We start from the raw sequence: 13608 nt of genomic DNA on the forward strand, positions 1-13608 counted from the left end.
CGTTCGCCGCTTCGACGATTTCCTCCATCGATTTATCCACCTTCCTGTCACTGTGTCACTCGATGATCCCCTTAGATCGTCGCGTTCGCGAGTGCAAGAATGGCAATTGGAGCGATGGACACTCTGTTGTGAGCTAATTCATATGGTACCGCGAGAATTTGATCAATACAACAAAGTTTGAGACTAGTTGTCAATTTACATCAATGTCGAATGTACTGCTAATTTTTTCTTAACTTGGAATTATTGTTGGAGTCGAAATTCTTGCCTAACTGACAATGCACAGCGGTTCTAAAGTTTTAGTCGACAGAATTTTTATGGAATTTAAAAAATTTTGATCCAACAAAAGTGAGTTTTGTTTTTTAAGTACAAAATAGCGTCTGAGAGCAAACTTGCGGACAGTAGCGTAGTTCTGAGTATTATATCGTACTACCGACAACCCAGGAAGTAGAAAACGTGTTAAATTTGATTCAGAATATCTCGAAACCTCTTTGGAAGTGTACACTTAACAACGATCGCAGTAGAACAGTACACTTCTAGAATCCCACATAAATTACAACATACGACCAGCACATGACAACGATTAAACCTGAAATAACCAAGCTGCAGGAACAACAAAACTACCTAAGAGGTATGCTAAAAAGTTGGCACTATCCAACACCATCTAACGCAGGATAAAAAGACACGCACACTCAGTTCCGCCTCGACGAGTGTTTAATTCGTCGATCCGAGACAAAAGGCTGATGGCGCGAATGATTTACGGGAGGATCAAGCTCGGCTTGGCAGACGTAACGCCGTAATTTCCGCGCGTTCCAAGTGGCCAAGAACGCTCGAGCGTGGAAGACAAGAAGAAACGAAAGAAGAAAAGACAGAGGGAAGAGATAGAGAAGAGAGAGAGAGAGAGAGAGAGAGAGAGAGAGAGGAAGGAAGAACTGGTGTCGAAAAAAAGTCGACTATTCCTGCTTGGGAGTGATTTAATTAAAGACGCTGTTAGGACCACGGAGGCGAACGAACTCAGGGACGAAAACTGCGACGCCGGAAGGAAGGAACCACCCTTCTTCCTCCCGCGACGGGGGGTGCCAGCGGGTGCGACGATATGCGGTTTCCATGTTTTTTCCACCCCTCCGCCCCACGTTACATAACGGGTGGCCTCGTGCCGTTTTGATGGCCCGAATGTCATACGTCCCCGCCGCTGGAATATCATTGTCGTATATACCACGCTCTTTCACGTATATCCTGGCTATATAATAGGCTAGCTTCGGGATTATTTACTACTTTGCCGCTTCTCGTGTTACCATCGACGACGATTTTTCCCGTCTTTCTCCTTTTGGATACCACGCGAATCGAATTTCGACTGTTTATTATCCGTGGTTCGCATGGTAAATCTACGGTGACACTTCGACGACGATTTCTCGGAACGACAGTTATCTTTTTTCGTATTTTTGACGGGATAGAGAAACTTTTGTGAATGAACGAATCTTAGAAATGGCGTTGAATGGGTTCGAGATGGTAGAAGTTTGATCAGTACTGTCGAGTCTGATCGTGAAAGTCTGTTTCTACTTAAAGGCTCGTAAGAATGGAGCTCAGAGGCGATGGATAATTACGGGGAAATTTTCCGTTTCTACGACGTCGACCGAATGATTACAGTTTGACGTGGAAAATTAGCGAAATTCATTCGGAGGAAATTGCCGTTGGGCCCGCGAAAGATCGTAAATTCGGGACGATTTTAATCAAACGCGGAATGTCCGAACGATTTATTGCGAAACGATATTAACGGCAATGTGTTATGAGCAGAAATTAACAGCTATATTAACGTCGACCGGTGACGCTCATTTTTCAATGGATTTACGACCGATTGGATCGATAAGTCGCGTTGCAATCTCCTTTAAATTTGAACGGTTTCAATTTGATCAGCTGAATTTAAATATTTCAATTTGTGTAGTTTGAATTCGGGTGGCTGAATTTAAACAACTCGGTTTTTATTTGGAATATTTCAAATTTTCACAGAGACTAATTTAAAAGAGTCGTGATATTTAACAGTCTTGCTTGTTCTCAATTATCTATACAGTTTTAAGATGAAGTGTAATTTCGCGCGGTCAGGCGGCTGTTTTGAAACGCTGTGCGTCGCTCGCGCGACGTGTGAATCAAAGGAGGGAAAGAAATCGCGGTTGAACGGTCTCTGTTTCGCAATCGATTTCCTAATCGGTTATTCAAAAACACGAAGCACGAATAAATTAAGCCGATCGAGATGGAGCAACTGCGACTTTTTCACCGACACCTCGCTCTTTTTCTCGATCCACGTTGGTTCTCGATTGAAATTTAGAAACCGCCGACATACGAAACGACCGATTTTCTTACTGCCGTTTCGTCACGAGTAAAGAAGTTCAAGTGAACGATAAAAAAAAGACGAAAGATACGAGAAATATTTTTCATCGATACCGAAATGAAAATGAAATTCTTTTCAATTCACCTCTTGCCGAAAACGTTTCGTACCATTTGGAATTTCTATCATTTTCGACATGCCAGGAATCAAAGTCGAGTATATTCGGTTTTTATTATTTCTATACTTGTAAATTTACAAGCTGCAGACTTTACAGCCTGCTGTTTCTCGCGAAACTGCGGTGAAAACGGTCGTAGACCGTTTCTCGGCGTCGAGACGCTGTTAACACCGGAGCTTTACGCAGTCACGCGTCACTGATACGTCGCGACGTCGCGTACGACGGTTTTTCGCGGAATCGCGACAATTTCGACGCGTCTGCACAAACGAAACGGAAACGCGGGATCCTGGGCTGGGTGAAGGTTCACCGAGACAGCGTTGAAAAGTTCTTCGCCACTCTTCGAGGACGTCTCGTTTGACCGGTGAACCTCGTCTGACTGTCAAGGCGGATGCACAAAGTGTCCTTTTAGGGGATTTTCGAGGAAGTGTCGACTTTTAACAGAGCAACAGCTTGCACTCCATTCTCGGAGATAATTTTACCAAAAAGAGACGAATTCTTGTTGCTGCATTGTTCAAAATTTCTTATATCACGACTGACATCAAATTAAACTTACACGAAAATGGAAAATTTGACGTAACTTGGAATTTTGTTGATTGTGATTAATATCAAATTGAATCTCTACAATTAGCGCCAAATAATTCTACCAGAAAATAAATAATACCTATTTCCCTCACATTTGAAAAGAATTCAAAATTTTTCTTTTATCGATTCACCCTTAAAGGGTTGAACGATCCTATTACACCAGCGAATATCAGCAAAATCACGATCGACTCGATTCTACGAACGATTCCAGCAGCAAGCTCGTTTAAAATCAAAATTAATGCGACTAGGGTGACCAAGGCCGTGTTGAGTCGATTTCAAAAATCGAGCGACGTAATGGGCATTTCACGGTAGAACATGGGGGCGGCACAAAGAGGGCAGAACGGGTGAGCACAGCCATGTGGACCGGGCAATGGGGTTTTACGCCAGATATAATCGTAATAATTTCGAAACGGGGCGACGCAGAACCGTTTAAGGGAACCCTCGAACTCTTTCGACCGTAACAGGTTCACGATCCTTTCTTTTTCCGGGGTGAATATTATCTTCTAATACATTATCCAACGACAATGTAGCAATTTAACGACACATTATAGAACACACGTTAGCCACCTCCCACCAGTCAAACAGATCCATATACAGGAAGTTTCGATCGCGTTTCTCACGTCGAATCCATCTCTGGATAATCGAGTTCCAGCGTGGCGGATCAATTTCGAGCTTTCCCTCCTGCCCGATACCGATTATGATCGCTTTCTCCTCCTTGTCGTTTCCTTCTAAGCTGACACTGCTACCTAGCAACACCGATCTCAAGTAGATCGCTAATTTCTCCTTCGAATTGACACCGACGGGACACCGCGATATCGAGTCACCGCGAATCAACTTCTCACGATTTGACCGTGTGTATTTGTGCCTTACTGTCACTATAGCTTAGGTTAGCTGCACTGTAGGATAACATGCGCAATCTTTTCTGCAACTGCAACCTTAAGAATCCTAATTCGTTAATTAAGAATTGTCAACGCACAGGGTACGATATTTCGCTAAAGGTGAAATTTCAAAAAATTGCAACCGCGATCTTAAAAATCCCAATTTATCGATTAAAAATTGTCGATACATAGGATGCGGTATTTTGCTGAACGCAAAATTTCAAAAATTCGCAAATTATTGCTCACCACTGCTCCAAGGCATCAAGTTCGTCTCGAATTCGAAATCCTAGCGCTCAACCATGAGGGGATCTTCAGGGAGCCGGCCAACACCGGTGAATTTCACCTGACCATATTTTCCCACTCTTTCGTTTCGATTGTGAAAGAGTGGCGAAATAAAGAGAGAGAGGGAAACGAGAGGGGGAGAGAGAGTACGGTGGAACGCGCGCAAAATTGGCCGCTGGTCGAACTCTGCGCGGGTATGAGTCGACGCCGGCGGCGGACCCACATCCATCAAGGCGGCCCACAAGCGGACCATTATTGCGGGCTTTCTGGCGTAATTGAATTTAAGCACCAGCGAAGATATTATTTAACTAATTAGGCACAAAGGGCGCGTTCACGGCGGGCCAATCGCGATTGGCCATCGCTACGCGCATACACACGCGCCCCCTCCGGAGGAACAGGGGGTGGAGTGGGAGGGGAGGAGGAGGGACGAAAGAAGAGGGAGAAAGAGGCGGAGAGGGAGAGACAGCGGGGGGCAGAAGCCGTTTGTTTTAAAACAGCCGGTCGTTGACGCGTCGCTGGACGGCGATTCGTTATTCCGACGTTGGCCGGCCGTCGCGGGAAAAACGATCGTTTCTCTGTGTGTCTCCCTCTCTCTTTCTCTTTTACGCTTTTGTTACCGTTGATACTGTTCGATCGAAGGGAAATTGGGGAAATTCCTTTTTGGTATCACGTTTCGAAGATCCTTTCAGAGAAGGGTTGGATTTCTGATTGATTCGAGATCAAATCCTACGAAACTCTGTTTATTGTCATTAATACTCGGTTTGGAATTTTTTCACCTGTTACGTAGAATATTATAGAATAACGTGGTCATCCATGCCGATGAACCGTAGGTGTTAAGTGATTTTTCTTTTTATTTACCGTGGAAACCGTAGACGACAGAATGTTGATATTTTTAGACACACGAATGTAATAGAATCGCGATATGGATATATTCAGGTGGTTTCTTTTCATGTTCGCAGGTATTATGAAACCGGCAGCTTCAAGGCCGGAGTCATAGGTGGTTCGAAGCCAAAGGTGGCGACGCCGCCGGTCGTCGAGGCGATCGCCAACTACAAGAGGGACAATCCGACGATGTTCGCCTGGGAGATCAGGGACCGATTGCTAGCCGAGGGCATTTGCTCGCAGGACAACGTGCCATCCGTCTCCTCGATCAACCGGTGAGTCCAAGATACGATTTTATGAGAGAAAGATCTACCAGCGAAATTCGAAAAACACCCGAAATGACCGAACAAGTGGAAAAATCAAATTACTTATGTAGATAGACTTATCTTTCACCAAACACACTCCTTAATCTACGTAACCATGACGTCAAAAATCACTGGTCTCTCTTAACTTCCATGAAATTAATCAACAGAATCAATCAATCTTTCTTAAATTTAGAAATAAAATTCGTCTGAAAAGCCGTGACAAGATAACAACCGAACTGGTTCTGATAAACACGCCCCCAATGAAATCGACCACTCGAAATCGACCACTCTGCAAATTAATCGACGGAATCGTCGAGACAAGAAATTTATCGTGGAGACCGATTGAAGGAGACGAAGAGAGGGTGTTCGAGAAACATATGCTCGGCTGGATCGCCAATGGGAGCGATTAGTTATCCGACAAGTCGACGGTTCGAAGCAAAGAATCATCCCCTCGGCGTCGTGCATCGAGATAAGCGCGTGCACTCGGTCCGTCACCCCGATCCTATTGACCTTTCGCAGGTTCCTTCGGGAATGGCTCGATTAATTCAAGTGTTTTTACATCGCCCGGTAGATCGAGCAACGCGACGGGGATGGGTGGCTAGGAACATGAGTGTCTATGGGTAAAGGGATGCCCTATGGAACGGGGGAACGTACTCCCATGAGATGGCATTACAGCGTATCAGCACCGCGCGGAAACTGAACGAGTGGAGGATCTCCCCCTTTTTCGAGCAACAGAAAAGCTAGCACGAAAAAGCGGAGGAAAAGAAGAGAGAGAGAGAGAGAGACCACCGGGGTACCATTGATCGGCACACATATGTCCCGAGATTTAATCAGTCGCTACTTAAGACCTTATCTCCCGTTTCATCCGACACTCCCCGAATACGCAGGCCACTTCATCGTCTAGCTCGCGCCCCTCGCGATCTACCTCGCACGCCGCAGACCTGATAATGTAATCGAGCGTAATGCGGATCGAATTGGACCGTGCAAGTGAAATCCACTAACGCGATTTCCGGCGGCCGCGGGCGTTAATGGAAACGCACGCAAATTAGGCGAGCACGTTAGACGGAAGTCGAGAGATCGCTTAATTCCTCGAGGTTTCGTTGGTTGGTTTCGTTTCGTTTTGTTCGTTTCTGGTTTTCGAAGCTACCTAGCGAGAGAAAATAAAAGGATGATAGCTGATATAATTAAAGTTGAATTTTTTGGTGTCTCGGAACGAGGTGCATACCATCAGATGGAAAAAGGCAAATTTTCTTTTCTCTATGTAAACGAATTTTGGTACTAAGATGGTTACAGGGCGATAAAAGTACAGAAGTGATCAACCAAAAAAAGGGAAATTTTGATCCATAACAGAGTCACTTTGAACACAACTTACTGCACCCTTTTGATACTCTACCGACGACGATTTCTCGCAAAGAATCGCGCATATCTCAATTCCTTCACGAGACCGCAACTGTGTCGTCATAGTCAGAACAGCGTGAAACGTGGGCGTATGTAGGTACAGGAATTGCTTTCTGGCGGAGGTTTTCGATGTGTCTAGGATTGCAGTGGAGGGTGCGGCGGTGGCTTGTTGCTCGAGTGACTCCTCCACCTTCTCCGTTACTCCGTATCTCTCTCTCTCTCTCTAACACAGTGTCGACCTTCTCTCCATCCACCTTCTCCTTTTCCGCCTTGTCCGTATCCCCCAACCCAAGGCCCAGATGGCGGGTATTGATCTGAATCCGGAGAGCAGATCGCCTGGAAAAACTTACCCCGCGGATACTTACCTACCCACCTCACTATCTACATGCGCGCACCTATCCAACCTACCTTCACCCGCTCACGTACACCTAGCCCACAACCTTCCGGATCTGTCTACGTGTAGGTAAATGTATTTCCACCTGGCGAGCAATGGATAGAGAGAAGCGCGATGCTCCGCTGCCTGGAAAGCACGGAACGGAAAACGCTTGCCCGCTGCTCCCTTAAGTGATTGTTTACGCCAATTCGATCGGGAGAAAATCGACCCACCCCGACTGTGGATCGTTGGTGAAGGAAAGATCGAGTTTTTGGCGAAAGTTCGAATATTCCGATCACCGGGAAACGAGACCTTGAAGAAATTGAGCGACGGTGAGACGTCGGAATGGTAGATATTAGAGAATTTCCAAGGAATTACTGTGATTTCTGGGGAAATATGATTTACGATGTTTGGGGAATTTGAAATTTAAATTAACCCTTTTACTGTTGTTCAATTTACACTCGAAGAATTTTTTCGACCGATATCTTGAGATATAGAAAATTTCGTCTAAGTATCTCAAAAAATGTAGTGTTTAGAAATTTTTAAACAAAACCTTACATTCTCCTGTTTCCACGGAAGAAGGTTAAGTAAGAGGTGAACGCCAGAGGAAAGTAGATATCACTTTTACAGATTCAATGTCCCATGAATAATGTAACAATTTTTATTTATCACAAAGTCCAACCTACAATCATCCACTTACAAACACAGAAAGGGTAAAAGAACAAAACCAACAAATCACAGAAAACCCGAAACAAGAACCCGACAATACCGAAAGAAAATTCCACGGAACCGAAAAGAAAAAAATCGCGAAAGGAACGACGGATACTTTCCAAGAAAGGCACGTCGAACGTTCGAACGTGATCCAAGTGGAAAGAAAACACAAGAAGACGAAAATGGAATGACACGAGATTTCCAAGCGAGATTTCTCCGGTGGAGGAGGCAGGAACAAGGGAATATCGTGGGCCAGGCGGCGAGCAACGCCGGGATTTCTCCCATTATGAGCGTGTCTCGGTTTTTCTAGCTTCGAGCTAGCTTTCGTACGGAGAAATAATGATACGGCTAATATAATGTATTGTCCTGCTTTTGCCGGGGCACTTCGGAATGAGACCAGCCGCGAACGACGGAGAGACACGGGCGGGCAGAGAAACGAGGAGAGAAAGGAGAAGCAGGGACGATGGTGTGGCCGCGCGGTAAAAAAGCAACGGGCGAGGAGAGCGAAATAATGGAGTGGCTTTCGCGAAAAATAACAGTTATATATCCTGAGTATGAGCCTGGGATCGAGGAGAGCGGAAAAACAGGCGAAAAACGCGGCCAAGATTCGACCACTAACTGGTCGAAGCCTTGTGTTTCTACTCTGCTGAATCGACCGAGCTGATTCGTTCCTTTTTATCTTCCGTTCTTCACTCGCGACCTTGTCACTCCTAAATCCAACGACCCGATTTCCTTTAACCCTTTCGGTGCGTTCAGCTAGATCAACGTACGAGAAATATCTTGTAATAAAATGTGAAGTATAGATCGTTGAACTGAAAGTTTTAGGTCAGCAGCCATTTTGGACTTATTAAAGCTGTGGAAATACTTTGTCGCTCGTCCTTGTATCTCTTTCACAGAGGGATTTTAGCAACGACGAGACAACGATCTTTAAAATAATTAAGATAACAATGCTTGCTTTATTTTACAATTGACATCTCTTCATCTGTGAAATACGAAAAAGTGTCGAGTTCATGCAACGACTCCGGAGTATTCAACTCTCACAAGTGTAAGGCAACACTGGTGAATGAAGACTCCGGTAAATTGACCGGCGAAGGAAAAGAAAAACGAGACGAAATATTCACTCGATTCCGCGCGGAAATCAGAGGAGAGAAAGAACGACGGAAGGGTCAGAGTAAGTGGGAAATAAGAAAAGAGAAATTGCTGCGATGGTACCGCGGCGGATTTCGGGAGGAAATATTGATAGGCTCGGCTTCGGCTGCGGAGTCACGCTCGAGTAGCCGGCTCTCAGTCGAGGTCTATCTTACACACACAGATCCAAACTGTACAGACTCTCGCTCTCTCTCTCTCTCGCTCTTTCTTTCTCTCCGCGTTTCTCCCCGAAACGCCTTCCTCCTTTCGGCCACGGATGAAGTCTCAGGGGCAGATCGATAAGGAGCGAGGTTCGCCCGAGGGCTTTACGCCGGCTTCGCAGCCTCCTTCTTCTCGTTTCCTAGACGCAGCCCCCGACGACGTCACGGTTTCGCGTGTGCCTCGCGCTTTCCTTCGCTTTTTCTTGCGGCTTCGACGTCTCTACACCTAATAGACCTAAGGGAAGATCACTCCCTTCCCTTCCTGTTATTCCGTCCTCAGAAAAAATCTTTAGCAAAGCACCATTGACCGCTAGTAAAAATTAACTTGAAGCTCGCAAGAATTTAGTCCTAGACAGTCTCACCATTAATGCAAGCTGCAAACTTTAATTTCGAAAATTAAGCTTATCAGTAGCGATATATAAAGAGCAGTGAATTATAAAAAATAAGTTAGTTAATTCAAACTCCACCTTTAACATCCCTACGAAGAAAAATGAAAAGAAGTTCAAGTTCCAACGAACATCTTCCAAAGAAACTTCTCAATGGAAAAATCCGCGGTCCAACGTATTCCATCTCCGATTCATCATTCTCCTCCCCCAGTTACTTTAATTCGACGTAATGACCAGCGAAAGCAGGACAACAGTTGGCTGGAAATCTGTCGCTTCGAGTCTCTCGATGGAATTGTATCAATCTGTCATCGCGAATGTAACAACGAGCTGCGTTCTCCTTTCTCCGCTATCGCGGTAGGTCAATCTCCCGTGGAGGTGGCTCTCTGCCTCGCTACTCCATTACTTCCATATCATTTCGCACCCCCGGAAGCAAGGACGCGCGCGTCAGCTTGGCGCAGGAGCACCAACCAGTCAGCCATATGGCTGGCCGTTCTTCCGCGCGACGCCAGAGACAAGGGTGGCCAATAGGAGGATGGCTGCTACTTTCATGCCACTTTCGGCTTTCCGCTCCGCTCCGGTATCTCTCCCTGTTCATCTTTCGCTTATTAAATTACAACCCCATAAATAACGCCTCTGCCCACGGGAGAGCCGACGCTGCCTTATTTACCATTCCATCGAGTCCGCGGGAGGAACTTCCTCTACCCTCTGACGAATCGCTGCGAGCCAGGGATGAAGAGAACCACCTTCTCCTGCCCCCCTTTTTTCTCTTTCTCACGGCACTGCTGTGTTTTATTACTATCTCCACTGACATATTTCCTCCATATTTTCTCCCGTGTCCTTGTTTCTCTAGTTCCTTCGGTACGATTCTTTTCGTTCTTCTGTCTTTCGAGTTAGAGAAGAGGTTGGAAACGAAGATCGACCAAAGGTAGGAGCATAGGTAGAAACGGTAGGGTGATATGTGAAATGGAAAGAAGGAGGAAGGCTTCTTAACAGACTTTCATACCGACAAGAGAAATCCATAAATCTTTGAAACAGTAATTAGAATTACTAAGATTTAAGATGCGAAGGAGATGGAAAGATACGCTTCACCGAAAAAGTAAGTTACAACTGAAGGGAAGGCTGAACGATTGAAATGATCAAAGTTCAAAGTGGGAATATAGCAACGTACACGCGTTCCGAGTGAAACAATATGGTTCACGGTGGTGCGGTGAAGTTTCGTTAAAGCAGCCATATTTGCAGAACGAGCAACAGAGAGCAGATAGACCCCTCCTACGTAAACCAGCAGCACCCTCGGGGTTGGCCGGAGGATCTGGGGATGATGCTCTGCGTTGAGAGCGGCGGCGGCGCGTATCCATAACCATCCTTTGTCTGGATAACGCAATTATTACCGCGTTTCATCATACCCCCCTTGGTCGAAATTAGCCTCAAATGAAGTTACAATTACGGGATCCTTCGTGTGCCTGGCGTCGAACGGGAAGGGAAACGATACGACAGAGAGAAGAGGCAAGAGAGAGGTAGAGAGAGAGAGAAAAATAGAGACAGAGAACTTCAGGGGTTGAACATCGTCGTCGACGACGACGACGACGACAACCACAACAACGAAGACAACGACGAGGAGGACGCCGGCCGAGATACGCAATCCAGGTTGCCGTGGAAACGTCAGAGGACAGACGGAACCGCAATGAAACCGGATGGCCGCCTACTCTGCCAGCCCATAATGCTTCGTCCCCTTTTGTTCTTGGCCGAGAGCTGGAATACTAAAGTTACTCGGCCAGTGCACCGTCAAAATCGTCCCACCGGACGCCCGTCGCGAATAGGCGCGGATTTTTTTATCTTCAGATTGATGGAAATGTATTTTCTTTGAGATTTCAGTTTGAACAAGGTCTCTGGATGGTGTAGAGTTGTAGTAAAAAATGTTTGCTCTTCATTTTTGTAGCTTCTAGTTCAGGGTGTTTAGAATTGTTCTCTTTTCTGACGTTGAGTGCCCCTGTTTGGTAATTATTCGCAAATTAATCGCTGGAGTGATTAGTTGAGTATTGTGACTAGTGTGATTCTTCTTAAGTTGCTTTTGGAGAATCGAAGGATTCAAGGGAGCAATCAAAATGAACATGAAAACTTGCCTCACGAAAGTTTCCAAACGTCAGAAAACTAATTCTTTCGCGTGTACATTTCAATTGCTCAATTGTCAGTCTGTTTCGCGTAGGTACGAAACGATGGTATCTCTAATAAAAACGGCCGCGAAAGTGCAATGGAAAGGCGGGCGAAGTTGAAGAAAATATTATGACGCGCTAATTAAGGAAACCGTCAAGGGACCGGTGAAGTGATTTAATATCCGCCGGTGAAAACATTCGGCTGGATTTCATCGCGATGCAGCAACTAGCATGACTAACGCGAAGACTATCGCGCAACGCCTCTCGGTATCGTTAACGAGGGGAAAGATCGAGTTTCTATGCACCCGACCGCTCGATGACTCGCGGAAATGGCCGTTTAATATCCCGATGACGCTCGATGATTGACAGTTAATGAACCGTCGAATATTTCGAAGATTAATCGGCTATCTCCAATGAAGTAATCACGGAGAGAAGTTTAATCGAATATTATTGTACGACCATAGCTCCGGCCACCGTAATATGCCTAGTAATCGAGCGTGGCACAAAATGGCGACCTCAGCCGCCGCATACTCGCGGCGGAACTGAGATTTCGCCATACGTAATCTCCTCTGAGACAAGTGAACAGTGGTAAAAGTGCAAAATACGAAGAATTTTCCAACATTTCCATTCATCAAAGTAATCGACGAATTTTTCAATGATTATCCACGCCATCGTCTGGCATGTATCTAAAATCTAGATGTATTACGGATTCAATGAAATGCACGGGGGATCACAGACCGTATCGTTCGTTCGATAATAGAATTGCATCGTTTCGTAATGACCATTGTACTTCCAACGGTGAAATTTCCATGAAAAAGAAAAGAGCATGTCTTACTAAATCCTGATTTTTCTTCGTGCGCCAAGATAAAAAAATTATACCGTTCCTTATTATTTCTCCGTTTAAACGAAACAGAACAGCGATTAATAGTAACTCCGATGTTTCCAAACTTCCAAGTCACGCAGCGTAAAATAGGAAGAACAAGTAGAAAAAAACAGGCCAAAAGTCTCTCTCATTTCGAGTGATTAGAGCCGACAAAACTAAACTGACAATTCATCCCAGCCCCTTCTTGATCGCATAATCAAGATCAGCGTCGCGTAACACGAGCCTTGAAATTTGCATCGGAATGCAAATGACCGAGGCAAACACCGAAAGAATTTGAAGGATCGACAACTTCATAGAAGGCTATCTGCAAGGATTCACATGAATCCCCTCGAAACGCATAATGGCTTGTAGATAGGACTATATCCTCTTGACTCTGTAAGAGTCGAGGGGTGAGAGGTGTCGCGAAGAGACGATATATTATAAATCGTGTGTTACATTGTGCTTAGAGGAGGATCCTCGTGACTGTTGACTCGCCGGTATCATTGTTGGAAGAGCGACCTTTTGTTGCTCGTAACGCCAGCCATCGCAAACAAACACGCAAACATGCTTTTCGCCAGGTTCCTGTGCACGTTCACGCGCGCACACACACGTACCGGAGAAAGTTTCGCTAGTGGTGGTAGGGTGTCACAGTTAATATAGTTGTGTGTACGGAGCTAAGCAGCTGCTGTTTGACAATGCGAACTACGTCCCCGGATATAATAATATACTCGTCCCTGGTAGCAACCAGGAGGGGACACTTCATCAAAGTGACTAGGATGTGGTACTGGGGTACCGTGCTACGGTGCTCTGCTTTAATCTAACCTATACCTGGCTTCCTACCGCGTGGACGTGCCTTTCGACACACCCTTGGGTGTTAAGAAAGACCTTGCCGTCGTTTGGACCATTCTGTTTGCTCGAGAAGCTATTATATCTTCGTTTGCGTCGAGTTTCTCCT

General features: G+C 45.5%; 1 protein-coding gene across 1 annotated transcript in view; it reads left to right on the forward strand.

Moving 5' to 3' along the window:
- LOC108578374 (period circadian protein-like) overlaps positions 1-13608 on the forward strand; it is a 35776-nt gene that overhangs the window by 5832 nt on the left and 16336 nt on the right. Inside the window, exon 3 of the mRNA XM_017941696.1 lies at positions 5197-5394. Within this exon, the coding sequence (XP_017797185.1) occupies positions 5197-5394 (198 nt within the window). The remainder of the gene's footprint in view (positions 1-5196; positions 5395-13608) is intronic.

This window comes from Habropoda laboriosa, unplaced genomic scaffold, assembly GCF_001263275.1.
Source record: "Habropoda laboriosa isolate 0110345459 unplaced genomic scaffold, ASM126327v1 scaffold5, whole genome shotgun sequence".
Lineage (NCBI taxonomy): Eukaryota > Metazoa > Arthropoda > Insecta > Hymenoptera > Apidae > Habropoda > Habropoda laboriosa.